This window comes from Hippocampus guttulatus, chromosome 16 (genome assembly GCF_054856545.1).
Source record: "Hippocampus guttulatus isolate MCC_2025c chromosome 16, RoL_Hgut_1.0, whole genome shotgun sequence".
In the NCBI taxonomy this organism is placed as follows: Eukaryota; Metazoa; Chordata; class Actinopteri; order Syngnathiformes; family Syngnathidae; genus Hippocampus; species Hippocampus guttulatus.
Window position 1 is genome coordinate 13,895,665 of NC_141276.1, and position 24,752 is coordinate 13,920,416.

At 44.1% G+C, this 24,752-nt stretch overlaps 2 protein-coding genes across 4 annotated transcripts in view; both read left to right on the forward strand.

Moving 5' to 3' along the window:
- The window catches only part of rbfox1 (RNA binding fox-1 homolog 1), a 191,394-nt gene that overhangs the window by 37,708 nt on the left and 128,934 nt on the right, over positions 1–24,752 (forward strand). The window lies entirely within an intron of this gene.
- On the forward strand, positions 18,125–19,462 carry LOC147193283 (uncharacterized). Its single transcript, XM_086133717.1, has 2 exons — positions 18,125–19,006; positions 19,214–19,462. Exons 1-2 carry the CDS (start codon positions 18,125–18,127, stop codon positions 19,460–19,462), a joined length of 1,131 nt encoding a protein of 376 aa, XP_085989843.1.

A 24,752-nucleotide genomic window follows, 5' to 3' on the forward strand; every position in this document is an offset into this window, starting at 1 on the left:
CCGGCCGTCCACAATATTTTCTGCTTCTCATTTGGCCCCCCCGGGAAAATAATTGCCCACCCCTGCCCTAAACAGTAACCCAAATCTATCTGTATAGTGACTCTTTGCAATTTTGCACAACCCTGTGGAACAGCATTTCCGCTATAATCATTGTAGCTCAAGCTCTGTACTTGAACCTATGTCACTGATCTGTATTCCACAGCACCAGACACTTTAAAACCCTCGTGGCCTGCAGGTACACATCATGTACACCTGACATGCGTTGCAAAAACAAATGCATGCCACGAGGTTAAAACCCATGCATGGCATGCATTTTTTTGCTCAAGGACATCTGCACAATTGAACACTTACACTTGTACTACAAATACTGCTATTTGTCACTTTAAAATGGTGTAATGCTTTTCTGCACGAACTGTACAACTGATAATTATAGTATTGTATTCTACCACTGATCATTTTAACTTTGCTTGAGACTTTGCACATTGTCTCACAGCTGTCATTGGGTGGTACCACACAACGGTACACTTACATAACGGGATGTCCTTCCATACTTATTTGTCATATCCTTGTTTAAGATGACACTTGTGCAGCCTGTACTACTGGAGACAAATTCCTTTTGTGTTCTACATATGTGGCCAATAACGTATATATCTATATCTAGATATACTGTATTAAAAAAAATAAATAAATCCTCGTCTCACCCCCCCTCGGGTGGTGTCCGTCCCTCATTCAGCTCGGGTCCTCTACCAGAGGCCAGGAAGCTTGAGGGTTCTGCGCAGTATCCTTGCTGTTCCCAGCACTGCACATTTCTGGACTGAGATGTCCGATGTTGTTCCCGGGATCTGTTGCAACCACTCATCTAGTTTGGGGGTCACTGCCCCGAGTGCTCCGACCACCACAGGCACGACTGTCACCTTTACCTTCCAGGCTCTCTCCAGCTCCTCTCTGAGCCCTTGGTATTTCTCGAGTTTCTCGTGTTCCTTCTTTCTGATGTTTCCATCACTTGGGACCGCTACATCCACGACAACGGCTTTCCTCTGTCCTTTATCTATGATCACGATATCTGGTTGGTTCGCCATTACCATCTTGTCAGTCTGGATCTGGTCTCGTCTCAGGTGCCTCTTTGCACAACCTACACCTTGGGTCTTGTCTGGTGTGGTATACCTGGGCCTCAATGGCTCTGGTGCTCAGGGCCTGCTACTGAGCAGCCAGGATGAGTGCCTCTGTGCTGTCCTTCAGGCCAGCCCTCTCTTCATGGAGCTTGGATGTTTCATCCTGGACAGTGGCTCTCACACTCACTAGTCCCTGGCCTCCTTCCTTTCGGCTTGCGTACAGTCTCAGGGTGCTGGATTTGGGATGGAACCCTCCATGCATGGTTAGGAGCTTTCGGGTCTTAATGTCTGTGGTCTGAATCTCTTCCTTTGGCCGCCTTATTATTTCTGCAGGGTATCTGATCACTGGCAGGGCATAGCTGTTTATTGCCCGGGTCTTATTCTTGCCATTGAGCTGGCTTCTTAGGACTTGCCTCATTCGCTGGAGGCATTTGGCCATAGCCGCTTTCCCTGTTGCCAGTTCGAGGTTGCCATTGGCTTGTGGTATACCGAGGTACTTGTAGCTGTCCTCAATGTCTGCTATTGTTCCTTCAGGGAGTGAGACCCCTTCAGTGCGGACTACCTTTCCTCTCTTAGTCACCATCCGACTACATTTCTGAAGCCCGAATGACATCCCGATGTCACTGCTGTAGATCCTGGTTGTGTGGATCAGGGAGTCTATGTCCCTTTCGCTCTGAGCATACAGCTATGTCATCCATGTCGAGGAGGTGACTGATCGTAGCTCCATTTCTGAGGCGGTATCCATAGCCTGTCTTGGTGATTACTTGGCTTAGGGGGTTCAGTCCTATGCAGAACAGCAGTGGGGAGAGTGCATCACCTTGGTATATGCCACATTTGATGGACACTTGGGTAAGTGGCTTGCCATTGGCTTCAAGTGTGGCTTTCCACATCCTCATCGAGTTCACAATGAAGGTTCTTAGGGTCCTGTTCACCTTATACAGCTCCAAGCATTCAGTGATCCATGTATCCATTTCTTGTAATCAATCCAGGCTGTGCACAGGTTGGTATGTCGGGACCTGCAGTCTTGTGCGACTGTTCTGTCAACCAGTAGCTGATGTTTGGCTCCTCTGGTATCTCTACCAATGCCCCTCTGTGCTTCGTTCATGTATTGATCCATGTGTCCACTTATCTTAGCCGCAATGATGCCTGATTCCATGTTGTGGAGAGACAGGTTATTGGCCGATAGTTGGATGGGACTGCACCCTTTGAGGGATCCTTCATGATCAGGATTGTTCGCCCTTTGGTTAGCCATCCTGGGTGAGTCCCATCCCTCAGCATTTGGTTCATTTGTGCTGCTAGGCACTCATGGAGTGCTGTGAGTTTCTTTAGCCAGTAGGTGTGGACCATGGTGCTGTCCAGTTCTTCATATCTGAGACTCTTTCCTGTATGTCTGCCACTGTTATGGTAACTGGGTTCTGTTCAGGGAGGTTGCTGTGCTCCTCTCTCAGGATCACCAGCCATTGTGCCCTGCCACTGAGCGTACACTTTCGCAGGTTGTGTTGCGAACAGCCTGTTTATTCGTCTGGCCTCATTCTCTTTCGTGTACCGCTTTAGGCGGCTGGACAAGGCTTGGAGCCTTTGTTTGGCAGTTTCGAGTGCTTCAGGTATGGTCATCTGGATGTACCTCTTGGGTATCGGCCTTTTCATCACACCTCTCCGGGCCTCTGTCAATTGACTCACATCTTTCCGAGCCGCCTTGATCTTAGCCTCCAACCGTCTTTTCCATGGTGGGTAACGTATCTCATGGCTCCCATGGTTGCTCTTATCGCCAAGCATCTCTAGGATCACTGATGCTGAAGCGTATATCAGCTCATTGGTTTCCGTGATCATTACGGTAGGGATCGCCCTCAGTGCTGCATTCACACTTTCCATGAGACTTTCAGGTGGTACTTCACTTAGCCGTTGTAATTGGTTTCTAGTTTGGCCAACTTTCATTCTCGCCATGATCTTAGCTTTCAGGTCAGTTGCTGCCTCGCTCAGCATTTCATTCATTGGGGCTGGCCTCCCAATCTCATCATCTGCATTCATTGGGGCTTGCCTCCCAATCTCTGGTATGACCTCCTCCTCTGATCTGGCAGCCTGGGGACCTTCACCATGGAACCTGCGTTGTACCTCATCAATCTCAAGTTGTGACAGCAGTTGCCGTTTGTGGATGTTGGAACACTGAGCTACTAGTTGTTTCGTGGTCAACCGTGACTGTGGGTTTCGAAGTATATATATATATTCATTCATTCATTTTCCGAACCGCTTAATCCTCACTAGGGTCGCGGGGGGTGCTGGAGCCTATCCCAGCCGTCTTCGGGCAGTAGGCGGGGGACACCCTGAACCGGTTGCCAGACAATCGCAGGGCACACAGAGACGAACAACCATGCGCACTCACACTCACACCTAGGGACAATTTAGCGTGTTCAATCAGCCTGCCATGCATGTTTTTGGAACGTGGGAGGAAACCGGAGTACCCGGAGAAAACCCACGCAGGCCCGGGGAGAACATGCAAACTCCACACAGGGAGGCCGGAGCTGGAATTTAACCCGGTACCTCTGCACTGTGAAGTCGACGTGCTAACCACTGGACTACCGGGCCGCCCATATATATATATATATATATATATAGGTGATTTTCACGTGTCTCTTCGTGTTGTAATGTCAATATGCATTTATGGATCATCAGACACGCCCATTTTTGACACAAATGTTGAAAGGACATCCCTCCTCCGGCCACTAGGAGGCAGTGTTGTTGTCTGCACGAAATAGGAACCAGTTATCTCCCGTTCTGTCATGTTTTGGTTTTTGACCAACAGGTGGCACTGTGGGGCTTTTCCATGCAGCTGCACGCCTGTTCGTCGTTAGGTAATTAGTGGCTTTAAAAGGGCTCCCGGCCGACTACTCATGGTCGGGTCATTGTTGCTCTTTGCTGCTGTCATGTTTGTCTGTCAGTCAAGTTTAGGTCATGTTTTTGGTCATGTTTCTGTTATTGATCGTTTTGAGCTTCAGTCATGGGTTTTTGTTTGATACTTTGGACTTTGTTTTTTTAGTATTTAGTTTTCTGTGTTTTATCAATACACTTCTTCAAATACACCCTGCTCCTCTCTCCTGCCTGCTTTTTGGGGTCCTCCACCACCTTGCTTTGTGACACGTTCTTTGTTAAAAATTGGATATTGAAGAACCGAAATTGAGCCTTTATCTGATCTTTTATGTTTATTCATTCAACACAATATGACCACAATTTGTTTCCCTCAATCGTATTTTGCCTTTGCACAACTTAAAAAAAAAAACATGTTAATCACCAATATATTTTAGGTCACATGTAAAAATCGCGGATGTAATTTGGAGACAAATCTCTCCCCATTGACACTTGCAGCAGAAGAGGACTAAACACTCTTTCATCAAAAGAACGATGCAACAACGCAAACCGAAATGGTCAAAATGGTCTTCCATTTTCCTAAGAATGAAAAAGTCTCTTATGGTCCTAATGAGAACCATATTTTAGGGTGTAGCCCTGCTCTTAATACTAATTAGCAGCAATGAAGCTCCAGCTCGACCACCACCCTAAGGACATCAAAGTCTTTAGAAACTGAATGGATAGATATGATATTCATATGCCATATGTAGGCCACACTTGATTCAGTTTTTCAATCAGCTTGTCATCTCTTAGCAAAAGTCACATGTGAGCATACAGCCAATCAAGAGTCTCAATGTTTACAGATCATATGCTTTACGTCCATATTTTTGCAAACTTATTTGTATATTCTATTTCACATTTGTGTCATGGCCTTTTTGATTCATGTTAGACATTTGTGTCTATGCTGACAGATATGCATACTTTTGACCTAGATATGGATTGAAGTCTGCATGTATTCGTATTTGTGTTCCAATAATAGCCCCCTATGTGTGTTTGTGATTTAAAAACATATTCTGATTTCCCTTCTCGATTGGATCCTATCCTACATCCAATATGGAAGAATCCTAAATAACACTATTGAGGCAATTCCTCCCACTTCTTACTTGTAAGGGAAAAGTGTTGACATCAGCGCCTCTGTTTCGTGCAAAGTGTGTGTGTGTGTGTGTGTGTGTGTGTGTGTGTGTGTGTGTGTGTGTGTGTGAAGGAGGGGGGTTGGTGGTCAGGGGAAACACACACATACACACACACTGTAGTAATCAATCATCTGTGCTGTGTCTCGCTCTCCCCCGCCTGGGCTGACAGGTCCTATTTGTTATACAGCATCCACAACGCTGCGCTGTGCTCGTCACTGGCCCAGGACCAGTGTGCACGCAACGTACACACACGCACACATGCGTGCGCGAACACACATGACCATCTACATGCACACGTGCATATGCACGCACACAGCGTCTTTGGTGTAAATATATTTTGTACCCTAGTGTAAAATTTGTGTATATGAGATTCACAGTCGTGTTTTAATTAATAGGAACATTATTTTAAATCAGTATACAGCATTTATTTGCATCTACTGCTGAACTTATATTGTTCATTATTATTATATATTTTTATTATATTGTCATATTGTAATTATATATAATATTGGCTCTTGCATATGTTCACTCTAAATAATTGTTGATGGAATATGGTTATCATGTTTTTTTTTTAAATAGAAACAAGCACTCATAATATATTGCATAGTTGATTCAGTATCTTATAAAGAGATGTTGATTTTTTGTGTAACTACTCACACTGGAAAGACAGAGATGAGTGTTTGAAAAAAAGACCGGACAAAATCTAATCTGGGAAAGCTTTAAGGAAAGAAAAGAAATAAAACAAAAAGGGAAAAACAAGTGAAAAAATGGTGTGTGTGTGTGTGTGTGTGTGTGTGTGTGTGTGTGTGTGTGTGCGCGCGAGTGTGTGGGTGTGTAGTCTTGCCACCCTCAGCGGTTTTCTGCACATTATTCTTGGTCATTTGATTTGAGAGGCTCTCAGGGTGAACCTGCAGATGCAAGCACTTTTGCAAAGGAGTAGCACACACATGCACACACCTACACACAGATAATTTTCCCGAAGCGGAATTTCTGACTGTCTTGTGAGAGTGTGCACATGTAGAGTATGCAGTGTGTGCATTCTTGCTCGCATACACTGTAATTACTTGCTTTACTTTCGTTTTTGGAGCTTTTTCGCTCATTATGGAGTCAACCTGAAAATTGTGCGTTATGTCTTCAGTGTTTCTTTGACATCCCCTACGATTGTTCATTCAGTTCCACCCTTTTGCTCAGCTGCTTGAGAAAAAGATGTCTTCCAACAGCACAGTGCAATTTAAAGTACAGCAGTACTTGAGAGCAGATAACCAGATTAGGGAGATGTACTGTATACAAACAGAATCATTAATGAAAGAGTTGTGGGATCAAATGGGAATGCATGTTTCACCGCATGTATGACGCCACATAACAATAAATTAAAGCCCACTCGTTCACCTCGTACGCTTGAAATAGATCTTTTTTGACAGTTCAATAAAGAATGAAGAAGAAAGAAAGAAAATGTCGCCGATTCTGTGTGGCATTCTGTGTAAGATGGCATTCCGTCTTCAGTTCTGAATGGTTGAATGCAGATCACCTTTTTTTCCATATTCTCTCAGGCCTAATGCAAAATATTGTGTTCATGGGATTTATGTAAATGTAAGTGAGCTGGTGTTGGTGATTTTTATTCAAATGATACTGTGTGGTTATACAGTACTACATTCGCATTAAAACAGTTGAATTGTGTTATTTATTTCCTGAGAGAGTGTGTGATCAATTTCTGGACTGTTATGTAAATGCTTATTGAGCCAGTTCAGATTCCATTAGCTGCGGTGATGTCTTGTCTTCATACAGTGTCTAAGTGAGGTGTTTCAGCTGATTTTTAATCAGTGAGGAAAATCATTTGAAATTGACCTCCGACTCTCTTTATCATTGGCAGGAAAAAATATGAATAAGACAATAAATATATTTAATATTTTCTGTCGGGGAAAACATATATAAGATGCAGATAAATGCTGTTGCTAAACTGAAATGCCCAAAAGAGAAAAAAAAAAGAATTGAATTGAGAACTACTTTAAAGTGCGACATGAAAACATCACAGCAAACCATAGCAAGTTCATACAATGCTGCTACAACCTGATTGGATACTGGTGTAGAACTTCAAGTGATCACCATTGAAGAGTCTAGTCTCAAATGTTTGGGTCCGTGTTGCACCCATTTAGGCGTTTCGGCGCACGGAATTGCCTCACCCCCGACTCATCTGACAATTTGATTATCTAAAGTAGTCTGTGCTTGGCATGGAAAGAGGCGCATGGTCATTTTTATGCATGGACAATGTTCCAGTTCAGTTCAGTTTTAGCCAGTTTTACACAGGCTAAAACAGTGCTTCTCAAATAGTGGGGCGCGCCGTCAAGGGGGGCGCGTTTGACCTCAGAGAACATGCTTTGTTATTTAGATTTTTTTCTGTCCTAGAATAAAGTGCAATTGCACCTCCACTACATTAGGGGGCAGTGACGCTCTCATTGACAGAGTGTGTGCAGGGAGCATTCACTCTGTGTTTTGTTTGCACTGAGCATGTGTGCTTTGCACACAGCACAGAGTATGAGTATGAAGGGCAGACACGAAGTCGACAGGCGGAGAGAGACGGAGAAAAGAGGTCCCCCGTAAGCTAAGACGAGGAAATATGATGAAGCGTATGTTGCGCTTGGCTTCACTGTGACGGTGGGAGACGAGGAAAGACCGGTGTACCTACTGTGTCTAAAAATGTTGGCAGCGGACAGCATGAAGCCAAATAAGTTAAGGTGTCACTATAAAGACGTTACACCCCAATCACGCAGATGAGCCGGTTGAGTTTTTTTCAGCAAAAACGTGCTGAATATTGCCAACCATCATCCTGTTTTGTGACTGCTACTTGTAGCCATTAATCCAGACATCATCTTTGATTAAAAAAAAAAATCAGCACAAATTAATTTATATATTTTTGTTTTGCAGGTTTTTATATTGTGCTCCTGAAGTAATGTTTTTGATCAGTTTGAATGCATTATTATTTATTGATTTTATGTAAATTTTTCAGTGATGGGTGGTTTGACATGGTCAGTCAAAAAATGTTTATAGTTTAATTAAGCATTTAATTTTATTTTTGAATTTCAGATGCACTTAAAATCTTTTCTCTTACAGTTACTAAAGCTATTTTTTGTTGTAAATTGGTCCATATTTCCATCCATCCATCCATTTTCCGAACCGCTTAATCCTCACTAGGGTCGCGGGGGGTGCTGGAGCCTATCCCAGCCCGTCTTCGGGCAGTCGGCAGGGGACACCCTGAATCGGTTGGGTTCATATTTCTTTCTTTTGTATTCTCTTATACGTTAATAAGGGTACAGTGTAATGAATATGTGTACTTATAATAGTTTTGTAGACAAATGATCCTATTGTTTGTCGCGCGGGGGTGGGGGGTGCGCGAGATGTTTTCTTCTTCCTGGGGGGGCGGGGTGAGGGGATGACAGAAAATAATTGAGAAGCACTGGGCTAAAAGGACATCACAGCAAACCATAGCAAGCTCACACAATGGTGCTTCAAGTTGATTGGATACTGGTGTAGAATTTCAAGTGATCACCACTGAATGATTTGAATTTTATTGCATTCATCATATACAGTACTACAGTCAACCCCTGCCACAATGATGCACCCCACATCTGTAATCCTGTTATTTCTATAATTTAACCCCAAATTACCCTTTCACACCCTTTCACAACATTCTCCACATTTGAAGAACGGATATGAATGGGCACGATATGGATTAATTGTCAAGCTCACATCTAAAGAAATTTAAAGGGACTTCTTTTTGTGCTAGGTGCAAGTCGAGCGCAAAGCGCAGTCGAACTGTACGCATGGGAGAAGTTTTCTTGATGATGTTTATCATCTGTTTAATTGATTTCTACATTGATTCAAAGAGATTGTCCCCTGATGGTGTCAAAAATACCATGACGTCCACCATGGACATCTGCGGATCCTCTGCTTGCGCCTCAATCTAATACACCAAAAGGGCATTTAACCACTCGCGCTGCAAAATAAACCTCCATTTAGTTTCTACGCTGAGCGCAGACAACTTTGGATTACCAAATTGTCGGATGAGTCGGGGGCTAGGCATTTCTGTGCGCCAAAACGCCTAAATGTTACAACTTTCTACTGCTCTGGAGACAATATGAAACAGCTCCTGAAAACTGTGGAGAATGAATTAAACAAATGAAAAAACTGGTTCGACAGGAATAAATTATCACTAAATTTGAAAAAATCAAAGTTAATTGTTTTTGGCACAAGACCAATTAAACACCAAGTTAAAATAAAGGTAAACTCAATTGAACTAGAACGAGTTTATGAAAATAAGTTTCTTGAATTAGTAATAGATACTAAACCAAACTCCGGCCCGTGGGCCGGGTCGAATTTCATCCGGCCCTCGGCCTCTGTCATAAAATCAGTGCCGTCTGGCCCGCAGGTTGTGTGCAATGGGACACGTGTCGCACGGAATGAGATCTCGTAGACTGGTGAGTGATGTCTCATAGAGTGGTGCTTCCCTCTAGTGGCTAAATGAGTATTATCATTCACTAAATGAGTACTGTAATAGCATTTACTAACTGCTATTACTCATGTAGCCACTAGAAGGCAGTAGCACTCTACAAGACATCACCCACGAGTCTACGAGAAATCACTCCGTGCACATATTGACCTCCCAGTTTTCTAAAATGGCGACAATCAACAGAAAAAGGAAAGTTGACTGCGAGGGACGACGATTCAAGGATGAATGGAAATTGGACTATTTCTTCACTGAAATACGAAACAACTGTGTCTGCCTCATTTGCCAAGAGACAGTGGCTGTTTTTAAAGATTATAATGTCAAGCGACATTATCAAACAAGACACGCTGACATGTACGACGTGATTACAGGCAAGGAACGCACAGAGAAATTGAAGCAGCTTGAAGCTTGTTTAATCTCACAGCAGCAGTATTTCGCAAGAGCCCGAGAGTCAAACGAGAATGCCACAGCGGCGAGTTATGCAGTAGCAACGCTGATCGCAAAGCATTCCAAACCTTTCAACAAAGGTGAATTTATCAAAGACTGCATGATGACGATGGTGAAGAAAATATGTCCTGAGAAGCAGCAAGAGTTTGCCAAAGTCTGCCTGGCATGTAACACTGTGGCACGCAGGATTGAAGAACTCTCAGCGGACATCATAAGACAATTGGGAGACAGAGGAAAAGAGTTAGATTTTTTTTCGTTGGCTTGCGACGAAAGCATAGACGCCTCGGACACTGCTCAGTCACTTGTTTTTCTGAGGGGAGTGGACAATGAAATGAACGTGACTGAAGAACTACTGGACCTCCAGAGCCTGAAAACCCAAACAAGAGGAACGGACATACTCTCTTCTGTTTGCACTGCCGTGCATGACATGAATGATTTTACCACATAAAATCTGGCCCCCTTGGCAAAAGGTTTGGACACCCCTGTACTAAACTATCCTGGAAGCCACACATAGACAACATTAAAAGAAAAATATCTAAAACTATAGGGATCCTCCACAAAACTAAGGATGTGTTGAATAAGTGATCTTTGTACACATTATACTACTCATTATTACTTGCATATATGACCTACTGTGTGGAAATATGGGGAAACGCCTGTAAAACAAACACTCCCTGTTTTAAAACTACAAAAAAAAGAGCAATCAGGATAATCAATACTGTCGATCTAAATATACAGAACCCACGAATCCACTATTCATCAAATTAAACACAATGAAATTCTATGACCTGGTTGACTTCAAAATCGCCCAATTAATGTACAAAGCACATATTAACCTCCTTTGCCAAAACATCCAGAAGCTTTTTGAAATTAGAGAAAGTTGTTATAATTTAAGGGGTACTAACCATTACAAAAAATCCAAAACAAGAACAAATATCAAGTTAAGGAGTGTATCAGTAATAGGTGTCAATCTGTGGAATAGTTTCGAAACGGACCTGAAAATGAGCAAATCGATTGTTGAGTTCAAAAACAAATTCAAAAGATTAATACAAAAAAACTACACAAATCAGATTTAAGCTGATAAATTTGATATATTTACAAAATATAATAAAGCATCAGAATTACATTGATCAACTTATTAAATGTATTAATGAAATGCAGTATTTATTATGAATATGAGAAAATTGACATATAAATGTGCAAGAATGAGAGTTGTATAAATAGATAAGTACAGTACACATAAAGCACTTAATGGGATGTAGATTTTTTCCTTTTCTTTTTTTGTATTGAAAAAAGATCAATTCATATATTACTACATAACAAGGGGTAGGACTAGATAAGTTTTTTACTTCTTCCTACTCCTTTGAACATAAAACTGTGATCATGACTGTTTTTCTTTTCCTTTTTACAATGTTTACTTACCTTCACTTTTGTCAATTTATTATTGTATTGTATGATTTATATGTTCAATAACAAACAAACAGACAAATGTGCTAAACATGGGTCCAAACATGTGAGATTAGACTGGAACAAACAATTAGGGCTGGAACAAAAATGAAATGATGTAGTGATTTTACGCAGCCTTAACAAAATAGGCCCCACAGAGTTTGAAGTCATACTGTAGCATAGTCTCAGACTTAGATTTTACAAAGACTGTGAATTTTGTGGGGTCACTATGTAAGACTACAACGAGATTCTTTAGGCATTTGCCATTTTCCCCCCACAATGTAAGGTTTTTGCATCATGACAAAGTTGCATTTTCACTGGTGTTTCCCCTTTATCTATGCCGCTCTCATAATTGTTTGCAAAGTTTCCAGTTTTGTTCGACCTCATCCACTGGTCGTTGGTTGTGTCACATCCCCACAAAGGCTGAAAGACTTGTAATAACATTATATATTGATCAGGGTTCCCACTCTCACACTTGCTTTTTATTTATGGACCTTTTAAGGATGTTTGAGGGCTAATTTAGCCATTTTTAAGGATTTTTTCTTCATTCAGCAGGGTATTCACGGTGGATTTAATGCCCGCTCAGCAATATGCGGGCTGAACAGAAAGCCACATATCACTGAGCTGGTGTTCAAATCATTGCTACCAAAGGAAGGGCACATTTTTTCTTTAGGGGCAATCAGCTAACCTTTTATTTGACAGACTGCAGGTCAAATTTTAATTTTCCTACCTGTATGAGACATTGAACCCCCCCCCCCCCCCTTTCCCCGACAGTTGGGTACCCGGCGGCTGGGTGGGTAAGGTTCCGAGGGCGGGTGGGTCGCAATGGCACCGGCGGGGAGAGGTCCCCGATGCCGGCCGCGGCTCGGCCAGAAATAGAGTTGGGTAGACACGGTGGATGAACGTCGGGAGAGTGGGCGGTCGGGGAAAGGAACGGGCGCCTGACAGCGGGGGGACGGGCGCGATGCAGACCGACCAACCCACTGGCGGGCCAGTGACATCCCCGCCGCCGTCCCACCGCACCGCGACCGCCGCCGTTTTTCCCGCTCCGGATTCTGGGGGACAGGGCGTGGGGTGTGCCGGCGCCGCCGCCGACAGCCTCCAGATCCCCTTCGCCCTCGCCGTTCGAGATCGCGCGCTGGCCGCTCTCCGGTAATAATCCTTCCACAGGTTCACCTACGGAAACCTTGTTACGACTTTTACTTCCTCTCGATAGACAAGTTTGATCGTCTTCTCGGCGCGCCAGTGGCGCCGCTGCCTGCCCCAGCGGTGCCCATCCGAGGACCTCACTAAATCATCCAATCGGTAGTAGCGACGGGCGGTGTGTACAAAGCATGGCGTCGATCTATTGTTGTTACCCGAAATGACCCGAAGTGATCACGTGATCATCATCGGAACTGATCGGAGACGGCGGAAAAAGCAGAGCGGGAACCAGGAATGCATTTCGCCCGACAGTACTTGGAAGGATTGGGAAATGACATCCACAAATGAAATGAACATCACAGGTTAATTTTTAAGGATTTTTGGTGATTTTAGAAGCTTTCCCTGAAATTTAAGGACAATTAAGAACATAATTTTACAACTTATTTTATTATGGATTTTTATGAACTTTAAGGACCCGTACGAACCCTGTTATTGTCATAAGGACACTGGTGGTTAAAATAAAGGGGTTTAAGAAATGGCAAATCGGTGTGCTTTCGGCCCAATGTTGAACAGAGAGTGCCATCTAGAGAAGTAAAAAATAAAATAAAATACACCAGCTGTTTTATGAAGCAAATTTGAAGTTTCATCATAGGCACGGCAGCTTTAGTGAGGCATATCCCGTCCACACTAGACGAGACAGGCCCCAACACCAAAATGAAAATCCGCCCGTTTTTATGCCGGGTGCACGGCTGCCTGCCTACTAAAATTGGGCCATGCATACAGTAAATGTTGTCATTTTTGTCATTCGGTTCGGCAGTTTATGGTACTATGTGCCCCCCTTCCCCCATAAGCGCTGATGAAAAAAATGTGGCCATCTCCATTGTTTAAGTTGCTTATCCCTGGCCAAGTTAGTTCCAAGCAGAATCAATCAATAAATTAATGATACTGTTTTGGGCCAGCATTTAACAATTACACAATCTGACTGACAGAAATGCTAGCTACTAGTTAGACATCACAAAAACAGGAGTGGATGGAAACATAACATTTAGCTCAATGAAAGAGGCAGAGAAAGGCTGGAGAAAGGGCGACAACCACATGTTAATGATGTTAACGATTGGCTTTAATCAGGCTCAGCCATGTAGCAAATAGTGGGGAAGAAGTGTGTGTAGATCTCAATTAATATTCAATTGTGCGTGTGTGTGTATTTCTGATGCCGGAGTGAGTGAGGATGAATTAATAATTTGATGAGGGATGAAAGAGTTGGAGTGGCTGGCTCTGCTCCCCATCTGTCTTCACTTCTGTCGCTTTAGAACACACACACTTCCACTGTGTGTGTGTGTGTGTGTGTGTGTGTGTGTGAATGTGTGTGTGTGTGTGTGTGCACACGCGCGTGTCCATTAACAAGTTAAAATTCCATATTGCAGTTCGACAAACAGAAAAGCTTTCATTTTATGTGCAAAGATGGTCCCCTATACTATGTGTGTGTGTGTGTGTGTATTATATATATTAAAAAAAAAATCCTCATCTCACCCCTCGGGTGGTGCCCGTCCCTCATTCAGCTCGGGTCCTCTACCAGAGGCCAGGAAGCTTGAGGGTTCTGCGCAATATCCTTGCTGTTCCCAGCACTGCACATTTCTGGACTGAGATGTCCGATGTTGTTCCCGGGATCTGTTGCAACCACTCATCTAGTTTGGGGGTCACTGCCCCGAGTGCTCCGACCACCACAGGCACGACTGTCACCTTTACCTTCCAGGCTCTCTCCAGCTCCTCTCTGAGCCCTTGGTATTTCTCGAGTTTCTCGTTTTCCTTCTTTCTGATGTTTCCATCACTTGGGACCGCTACATCCACTACAACGGCTTTCCTCTGATTTTTTCTATGATCACGATATCTGGTTGGTTCGCCATTACCATCTTGTCAGTCTGGATCTGGAAGTCCCACAGGATCTTCGCTCTGTCATTCTCCACCACCTTCTGAGGTGTTTCCCATTTTGATCTTGGGGTTTCCAGTCCATACTCCGAACAGATGTTTCGGTAGACTATGCCAGCCACCTGGTTATGGCGTTCCATGTAGGCTTTCCCTGCCAGCATCTTACACCTTGCAGTTATGTGTTGGATCTTCTCAGGTGCCTCTTTGCGTAACCTACACCTTGGGTCTTGTCTGGTGTGGTATTTCTGGGCCTCAATGGCTCTGGTGGTCAGGGCCTGCTCCTGAGCAGCCAGGATGAGTGCCTCTGTGCTGTCCTTCAGGCCAGCCCTCTCTAGCCACTGATAGGACTTCTTGAGATCAGCCACTTCAGTTATGGTCCGCTGGTTCATCCCGTGTAGGGGCTTGTCCTCCCATGACGGTCCCTCTTCCAGCGCCTCATTCTCTGTTCCCCATTCTCTGAGTACGTCATCCGTTGGAGCCTTCTCCTTGATGTTTTCATGGAGCTTGGATGTTTCATCTTGGACAGTGGCTCCCACACTCACTCGTCCCCGGCCTCCTTCCTTTCGGCTTGCGTACAGTCTCAGGGTGCTGGATTTGGGATGGAACCCCCCATCATGGTTAGGAGCTTTCGGGTCTTAACGTCCGTGGTCTGAATCTCTTCCTTTGGCCACCTAATTATTCCTGCAGGGTATCTGATCACTGGCAGGGCATGGCTGTTTATTGCCCGGGTCTTATTCTTGACATTGAGCTGGCTTCTTAGGACTTGCCTCACTCGCTGGGGGTATTTGGCCGTAGCCGCTTTCCTTGTTGCCAGTTCGAGGTTGCCATTGGCTTGTGGTATACCGAGGTACTTGTAGCTGTCCTCAATGTCTGCTATTGTTCCTTCAGGGAGTGAGACCCCTTCAGTGCGGACGACCTTTCCTCTCTTAGTCACCATCCGACTACATTTCTCAAGCCCGAATGACATCCCGAAGTCGCTGCTGTAGATCCTGGTTGTGTGGATCAGGGAGTCTATGTCCCTTTCGCTCTTAGCATACAGCTTTATGTCATCCATGTCGAGGAGGTGACTGATCGTACCTCCATTTCTGAGGCGGTATCCATAGCCTGTCTTGGTGATTACTTGGCTTAGGGGGTTCAGTCCTATGCAGAACAGCAGTGGGGAGAGTGCATCACCTTGGTATATGCCACATTTGACGGACACTTGGGTAAGTGGCTTGCCATTGGTTTCAAGTGTGGTTTTCCACATCCTCATCGAGTTCGCAACGAAGGCTCTTAGGGTCCTGTTCACCTTATACAACTCCAAGCATTCAGTGATCCATGTATGTGGCATCGAGTCATAGGCTTTCTTGTAATCAATCCAGCTGTGCACAGGTTGGTATGTCGGGATAAGCGGCTGGATAGCTCAGTTGGTAAGGCATCGGTTTGGCAACGGGAGACGGTGGTTCGAATCCCGCTTGGGGCAAAAAATGAGCACATAACACCATCCAGTGTGGGTCCTTGGGCAAGATCCTTCACGCTAATGCCTACCTCATACAATGATGAGAGACAGTAAAATGAATGACATGCCGGCTCAGACGTCGCCCGGCCAAACAAGGTCTGCGTCAGGTGCTAGGGAACCAGAGCACCTTGATGAAAAATGGGCTACTGGAACAAAGCGGAGATGGGCGAGATGCGATAACATGGCTCAGTTGGAATGCTACTACTCAAGCAACCCTAGTCAGAGGGGTTACATGCAAAGAATGTGGGCTAAATGGTTACTTCGAAACCCACAGTCACGGTTGACCACGAAACAACTAGTAGCTCAGTGTTACAACATCCACAAACGGCAACTGCTGTCACAACTTGAGATTGATGAGGTACAACGCAGGTTCCATGGTGAAAGGCCCCAGGCTGCCAGATCAGAGGAGGAGGTCATACCAGAGATTGGGATGCAAGCCCCAATGAATGCAGATGATGAGATTGGGAGGCCAGCCCCAATGAATGAAATGCTGAGCGAGGCAGCAACTGCCCTGAAAGCTAAGATCATGGCGAGAATGAAAGCTGGGCAACCTAGAAACCGATTACAACGCCTATGTGAAGTACCACCTGAAAGTCTCATGGAAAGTGTGAATGCAGCACTGAGGGCGATCCCTACCGTAACGATCACGGAAACCAATGAGCTTGAACTTGAGATGCTTGGCTATAAGAGCAACCATGGAAGCCATGAGATATGTTACCCACCATGGAAAAGACAGTTGGAGGCTAAGATCAAGGCGGCTCGGAAAGATGTGAGTCAATTGACGGAGGCCCAGAGAGGTGTGATGAAAAGGCCGATACCCGAGAGGTACATCCAGATGACCATACCTGAAGCACTCGAAACTGCCAAACAAAGGCTCCAAGCCTTGTCCAGCCGCCTAAAGCGGTACACGAAAGAGAATGAGGCCAGACGAATAAACAGGCTGTTTGCAACACAACCTGCGAAAGTGTATGCTCAGTGGCAGGGTCTTAACAACAGAGCTGACCCACCAAGACTGGAAACTGAAAGGTACTGGAAAGGCATATGGGAGAAGGAGGTTGCACATAACAGCAGTGCACAATGGCTGGTGACCCTGAGAGAGGAGCACAGCAACCTCCCTGAACAGAACCCAGTTACCATAACAGTGGCAGACATACAGGAAAGAGTCTCAGATATGAAGAACTGGACAGCACCAGGCCCGGACATGGTCCACACCTACTGGCTAAAGAAACTCACAGCACTCCATGAGCGCCTAGCAGCACAAATGAACCAGCTGCTGAGGGATGGGACTCACCCAGGATGGCTAACCGAAGGGCAAACGATCCTGATCATGAAGGATCCCTCAAAGTCCCATCCAGATCCAGACTGACAAGATGGTAATGGCGAACCAACCAGATATCGTGATCATAGAGTCCCATCCAACTATCGGCCAATAACCTGTCTCTCCACAACATGGAAGCTCATGTCAGGCATCATTGCGGCTAAGATAAGTGGACACATGGATCAATACGTGAGCGAAGCACAGAAGGGCATTGGTAGAGATACCAGAGGAGCCAAACATCAGCTCCTGGTTGACAGAACAGTCGCACAAGACTGCAGGTCCCGACGTACCAACCTGTGCACAGCCTGGATTGATTACAAGAAAGCCTATGACTCGATGCCACATACATGGATCACTGAATTCTTGGAGTTGTATAAGGTGAACAGGACCCTAAGAGCCTTCGTTGCGAACTCGATGAGGATGTGGAAAACCACACTTGAAGCCAATGGCAAGCCACTTACCCAAGTGTCCGTCAAATGTGGCATATACCAAGGTGATGCACTCTCCCCACTGCTGTTCTGCATAGGACTGAACCCCCTAAGCCAAGTAATCACCAAGACAGGCTATGGATACCGCCTCAGAAATGGAGCTACGATCAGTCACCTCCTCTACATGGATGACATAAAGCTGTATGCTAAGAGCGAAAGGGACATAGACTCCCTGATCCACACAACCAGGATCTACAGCAGCGACATCGGGATGTCATTCGGGCTTGAGAAATGTAGTCGGATGGTGACTAAGAGAGGAAAGGTAGTCCGCACTGAAGGGGTCTCACTCCCTGAAGGAACAATAGCAGACATTGAGGACAGCTACAAGTACCTCGGTATACCACAAGCCAATGGCAACCTCGAACTGGCAACAAGGAAAGCGGCTACGGCCAAATACCTCCATCGAGTGAGGCAAGTCCTAAGAAGCCAGCTCAATGGCAAGAATAAGACCCGGGCAATAAACAGCTATGCCCTGCCAGTGATCAGATACCCTGCAGGAATAATAAGGTGGCCAAAGGAAGAGATTCAGACCACGGACGTTAAGACCCGAAAGCTCCTAACCATGCATGGAGGGTTCCATCCCAAATCCAGCACCCTGAGACTGTACGCAAGCCAAAAGGAAGGAGGCCGTGGACTAGTGAGTGTGAGAGCCACTGTCCAGGATGAAACATCCAAGCTCCATGAATACATCAAGGAGAAGGCTCCAACGGATGACGTACTCAGAGAATGTCTCAGACAATGGGGAACAGAAGATGAGGCGATGGAAGAGGGACCATCATGGGAGGACAAGCCCCTACACGGGATGTACCACCGGACCATAACTGAAGTGGCCGATCTCAAGAAGTCCTATCAGTGGCTAGAGAGGGCTGGCCTGAAGGACAGCACAGAGGCACTCATCCTGGCTGCTCAGAAGCAGGCCCTGAGCACCAGAGCCATTGAGGCCCAGATATACCACACCAGACAAGACCCAAGGTGTAGGTTGTGCAAAGAGGCACCTGAGATGATCCAACACATAACTGCAGGGTGTAAGATGCTGGCAGGGAAAGCCTACATGGAACGCCATAACCAGGTGGCTGGCATAGTCTACCGAAACATCTGTGCGGAGTATGACCTGGAAACCCCAAGGTCAAAATGGGAAACACCTCCGAAGGTGGTGGAGAATGACAGAGCGAAGATCCTGTGGGACTTCCAGATCCAAACTGACAAGATGGTAATGGCGAACCAACCAGATATCGTGATCATAGATAAAGGGCAGAGGAAAGCCGTTGTAGTGGATGTAGCGGTCCCAAGTGATGGAAACATCAGAAAGAAGGAACATGAGAAACTCGAGAAATACCAAGGGCTCAGAGAGGAGCTGGAGAGAGCCTGGAAGGTAAAGGTGACAGTCGTGCCTGTGGTGGTCGGAGCACTCGGGGCAGTGACCCCCAAACTAGATGAGTGGTTGCAACAGATCCCGGGAACAACATCGGACATCTCAGTCCAGAAATGTGCAGTGCTGGGAACAGCAAGGATACTGCGCAGAACCCTCAAGCTTCCTGGCCTCTGGTAGAGGACCCGAGTTGAATGAGGGACGGACACCACCCGAGGGGGGGTGAGACGAGGATTTTTTTTTATTTATATTAGACCGGATATATATAATATATTTTAGAACTGTCAGTTTAGCGCATTATTATCAGCATTAATTATATGAATTTTAACGTGATTAAATTTTTTCTCGCGAGATTCATGCGGCAACACGTCACAGCGGATGTTACGTTGCTCTTTAAATAAACCGGGAAACAAAACAACAAGCGCGCTGCAGAAGTCCACACCCATGTCTGTTTTGCCAGCGCGAGTCACCGAAAACAGACACTTAAAGTGTTTATGAATGGAAAGTTTACTTTTAAAAAGTTGCCAGATAGTTCCAATGACAAGACCAAAGTTACCTGTATGTTTTGCAGTCGTAAACTGAGCTATCATCACAGCACGTCGAGTCTGAAATACCACTTGATGGCCAAGCACACAGCTGGTGTGAGTACTCCTTCCCCTCGTCTAAGACAGACAGCTATGGATCATTTCAAAACAAAGACAATGGATAACACCACGAAGAACAAATTTGCTGAAGCCATAGCTAAAGGTATGGCTACTGCATGCAAGTCTGTTAACATTGTCCACAGCTCGACTAAGCTGAAATCATTCGCATTGCATCTCACGACTCCACTACGGATTGCCAGCGAGAGCCTCCATTACAAGCTATGCACAGAAATTGTAGGAAGCGGAGATGGCACTGTTTCGGGAGAGAAATAAGAGACTAGGTTGATGAGCCTCTGGTGAATAAAGAGCAGGTAGTCTGTTGAATACGATGTATGCCACAGACACGATTGTTACTTGTTTTGAACTATTTCGTGTGGAAGGTTACCATGTTCCATGTCCATATAAATAAAGGGGGTGGAGCTTCTCTGTGTTCGTCTGACAGTGACGGTGCGCTGAGGCACGTCGAGAGGTCAGCGGCGCGGTGGTCGCGACCACACTGAAAATAAGAAAACGTCTCCAGTGTTGTTTCGAACCAAGTGTAGTCATCCAAAATGATGTCTACACGAAACCAAAGTGAGACTTCCGCGCAAGAAGGACCAACAGAATCAACATAGCCTGACTGCTGTGTTCAAAGCAAAGTTGAAAAAAACGAAGTATGCAACCATGCCTTAAATCCACTGTTGGCTGAGTACTAGTTTACTTTAGATTTATAATTTTATATTGCTCTGTTTTGATTTCCTAAAAAGAGCTGATAAATGAGGTGTTGTGTGACAAAATATTTTTTTCACTGTTGTTGATAGACAGTACTATTGTGTGAGAGATTATGTGTGCATATCTCCTCCAAGTGAAAATTTTTCATGTAAAATTGAAAATTTAAATTGTTGTTTCAGTAAATATTTGCATTTTGCACATACAAAACTGATCCATGATTCCATGTTGATGAGAGCATTAAAACAGGAAAAAATAGGACAAAAAATATAAAAGGAAATTTAGAAACGATAAAAAATGTGCATAATCACGATTAATTATTAGTTATTTTGAGTTTATTATGACAGTTGCGTTTTTAATTAGATTAAATATTTTAATTGTTTGACAGCTCTAATTTATATATATATATATAACAGGTGCTGTTCCCAGCACTGCGCTTTTCTGGAGTGAGATGTCCGATGGTCCCGGAATATGTTGCAACCACTCATCTAGTTGGGGGATGGTGATACATATACAGTACACACAGTGGCGGACCGTGCATTTCAACCTTTGGCCTTCAGTGACGTCACATACATTAACACAATATAGGCTCGTCAAGCAGCACTTAATTTCAGGAGCATTTAAAACCATCAAGTATGCATTCACAATTAAGAGCAGGAAACTACATTTACAGATATTGTCAAAAATAAAAAGATGATTTAAAAAAACTAAATAAAATGCCACCAAAAATTACACTGTGTGATCTTAAACAAGTCTGTCCAATAAATTGCGCAATGTCGCAGTTTCATATAAGACACCAACCACACAATAACAAAACAAACTATTCTTTGAAAATCAAGTTAACAGATCATTTGCATTTTGAGAATAGGCTATGCAAAAGCAAATAACTGAAAATGTTGAGCAGCTGAGATTGAACAAACTTTAGTACACGAAGGTGACTACAAAGCGCCATTATAAATTGCAGGTGAACAGATTTATTTGATACATTTTTGTATCTTTATTTTATTTCATTCCCATTAATTTGATCCAAACGTAATAGAATGACAAGAAGAAATGTAAAATAAAATTCATTTACTCACCAATGTAGTGCCTGTTAACTGAGCTGCAGATCTACGCGAGTGTCCCCAAACGTTTTTAAACGCACCGTAGCTTGTAAGTGCCCAGCCGTGCTCTGATGTTTCCTTGCTGCCTTGGTAAAACAATTTAAATTGGTAAATCCAGTGTGGCTCCAAACACCAAATCGGTCGGTTGCAAGCAATAGGCATTCCCAGCAGTACAATTTGCAGCGTTTCTCAGAAGCTGTGAGCCACGGGTACTGTTCATATTGCTCGTCTGAAAATGACGGACAAACCCTTTTCCTTGCTGGGACAGGATAACTCGCGCAGGAGTTGGACGACCTCTTTGCACAATATCCAGCTTTTCGTGGAAGGTCCGTCTTGAAAATTGTGTGGAAAGTAGTTCTGCAACCAGATCAACGTCTTCTCCTTCGGCCATTTTGGGTGAAAATGCAGTGATAGCTCCCTCTAGCAGACACTAATCCAATCATCGAACGCGCACGTCCAGTCTCGACGTAAGCCCTTCTAGCTGGCCCTGGTCCGCACACTCGTGATCTGATTGGCTATTGCAGGCTGACTGTGCCGGTTCACTTACAGTGCACACATTTACCTGGCAACACAAGCTAGCTGAAATATGATTGATTAAAAACTCTACCATAATAAATAAGTTATTTATCGAGTGGCTTTCAATGTTATTTAAATAACATTGAAAGCTACTCGACTTAGTGGAAATAATGTGACATAAAGAATACAGAGAATAATTTTGTTTACATATTTATGAAAATAAAATAAATTAAATGTATGTTATTCTCAGAAAAGTAAATTTATTAAATTTACTTTTCTGAGAATGTTTAGGCCAGCAGAGAAGGCCTTGCAGGCCTTGACGGAACGCCACTGAGTACGCACACATATATATATGTATATACTGTATATATCCACCCATCCATTTTCTGACCGGCTTATCCTCACAAATGTTTGCGGGGTGTGCTGGAGCCTATCCGAGCTGTCTTCGGGTAGGCGGGGAACACCCTGAACCGGTTGCCAGCCAATCGCAGGGCATGCAGTGAAGAACAATGATCCACTCTCACCCTCACACCCAGGGACAATTTTGAGTGTTCAATCAGCCTGCCATGCATGCTTTTGGAAAGTGGGAGGAAACCGGAGTACCCGGAGAAAATCCACGCAGGCCCGGGGAGAACATGCAAACTCCACACAGGAAGGCCGGAATGTATACATCTATGTATACACTCCGCATTGTTAAACTGTTTTATCACGTTTCATGGTAATACATTGTTTATTGTCACTCACCTTAATCCAGCTGCCTGTGTCAATAATGACTTGTGTAAAGGTGCTCCAGTTAATAGACAACTAATCCACTATGAAATTAACTAATAATAATTTTTGATCGTCGGTTCGTGTTATCGATCTAAATACCCTTTATTTTAATGCAAAATTGGGCAGCTCAGTGTTTGAGTGGTTAGCACATCGGCCTCACAGTGCAGAGGTATCAGGTTCAATTCCAGCTCCGGCCTTCCTGTGTGGAGTTTCGATATTCTCCCTGTGCCTGCATGGGTTTTCTCCAGGTACTCCGGTTTCCTCCCACATTCCAAAGACATGCATTGCAGGTTAAAGGAACACTCAAAATTGTCCCCATGTGTGAGTGTGAACATGAATGATTGTTCGTCTTTGTGTGCCCTGCGATTGGCTGGCAACCCATTCAGGGTGTACTTTTTTTTTTATCCGATTCATCAATGAATTGTCAAAGTCATCAACAGATAAATTGATTATTAAAGTATCCGTTGATTGTAGCCCTAGACTCGAGTTTTAATAAGCTTTATTTTTAACATTTTTAAGCTTTATTTTCAACACTTATGGCCACAGTTATGTTACATTACTCTGCTTGTATATAAAAAACAAATCTTTAGTGTCAAGCTGTTCTCCTGTACCACACAATAAAAATGGTAAAATGTCATTTGTTTTTCTCTCTGCTGGCCATAATGGACCTGTTTGACCTCCAAAAAAAGGTAAGAACTTGTCATCATTATTCCTTGCTTTTGTTTTTTTTTCTTCTGCAGAGGGGCGAGTGTGAAATCTTACTTCCTCTTCTTAAAAAAAAGGGACTACGAAGATATTAATGGATCAATGGCCTTAGACCTGCCTGAAGACTAACTACATTACAAAAGTCCTGTTTTAGATACAAATATGACCCAGAACATTTCTGTGATGAAAATGCGATGGCAGGTTTTATTTAATCCAAACCGAAAATATCAGGGAAGTGAACGGTGAAAAAGAAATGCGATTCCATCCAGAAAACAATATTCATTTATATTTACATAGATTATCCCCATGTACATATTGAGAGAGGCAGCGGTGAGGGGCTTGTGAAACTCTTTGCCGTATAATGTATCCAGTAGTTAAATGACTATTCAGAAACAGCAGGAAAGGCACATGATGGACTCTTGTACCTTGAACCAATCAATGTTGTGTATTGGACATAAAAGACAGCAGCTTCACTTTCGAGAATTGTCCAATTAACCCATCCATCCATCATCTACACCACGTGTCGTGCGCAGGGTCACAGAGGGGCTGGAGCTGATCCCAGCTGACTAAGGGTGAAAGGCAGACAGCTCTCCAGTCGATCACGGAGACAGACAAGCATTCACACTCGCATTCACGCTGACAAGCAATTTAGAGTCTTCAATTAACCTAACATACATGATTTTGGAAGCCGGAAAACCCAAAGGGAAGTCATGCAAACTCAGCAAAGAAAAGCTCCAGATTGCCAGCTCATTTATTCCTTCCTATTGTGTGGCAACAATGTCGAGTTCACGTAGACCATAAAATCTAAACACAAAAACTGTCTGCCAAAAGACAAGGAAGGCTCTCCCCACTTAATCATCTATGAATTAAGTAACTTTCATTTCTAAACATTTTGATTTATATGGCATAAAATACAACAACAAGAAAATCCACATACATATCTTTGTTTCAAGAATAACAGGTTAACCTTTTGAACTAACAGTGCAACATCAAATGTGGAACACCAGCAAACACCTTAACTTT

Excerpts from the sequence above, each read along its gene's own strand:
- LOC147193283 (XM_086133717.1), top strand. The coding sequence starts at position 18,125 with ATGTCATTCGGGCTTGAGAAATGTAGTCGGATGGTGACTAAGAGAGGA. Across the intron at positions 19,007-19,213 it reads CTGGCATAGTCTACCGAAAC|ATCAGAAAGAAGGAACATGA; the intron begins ATCTGTGCGGAG and ends AGTGATGGAAAC.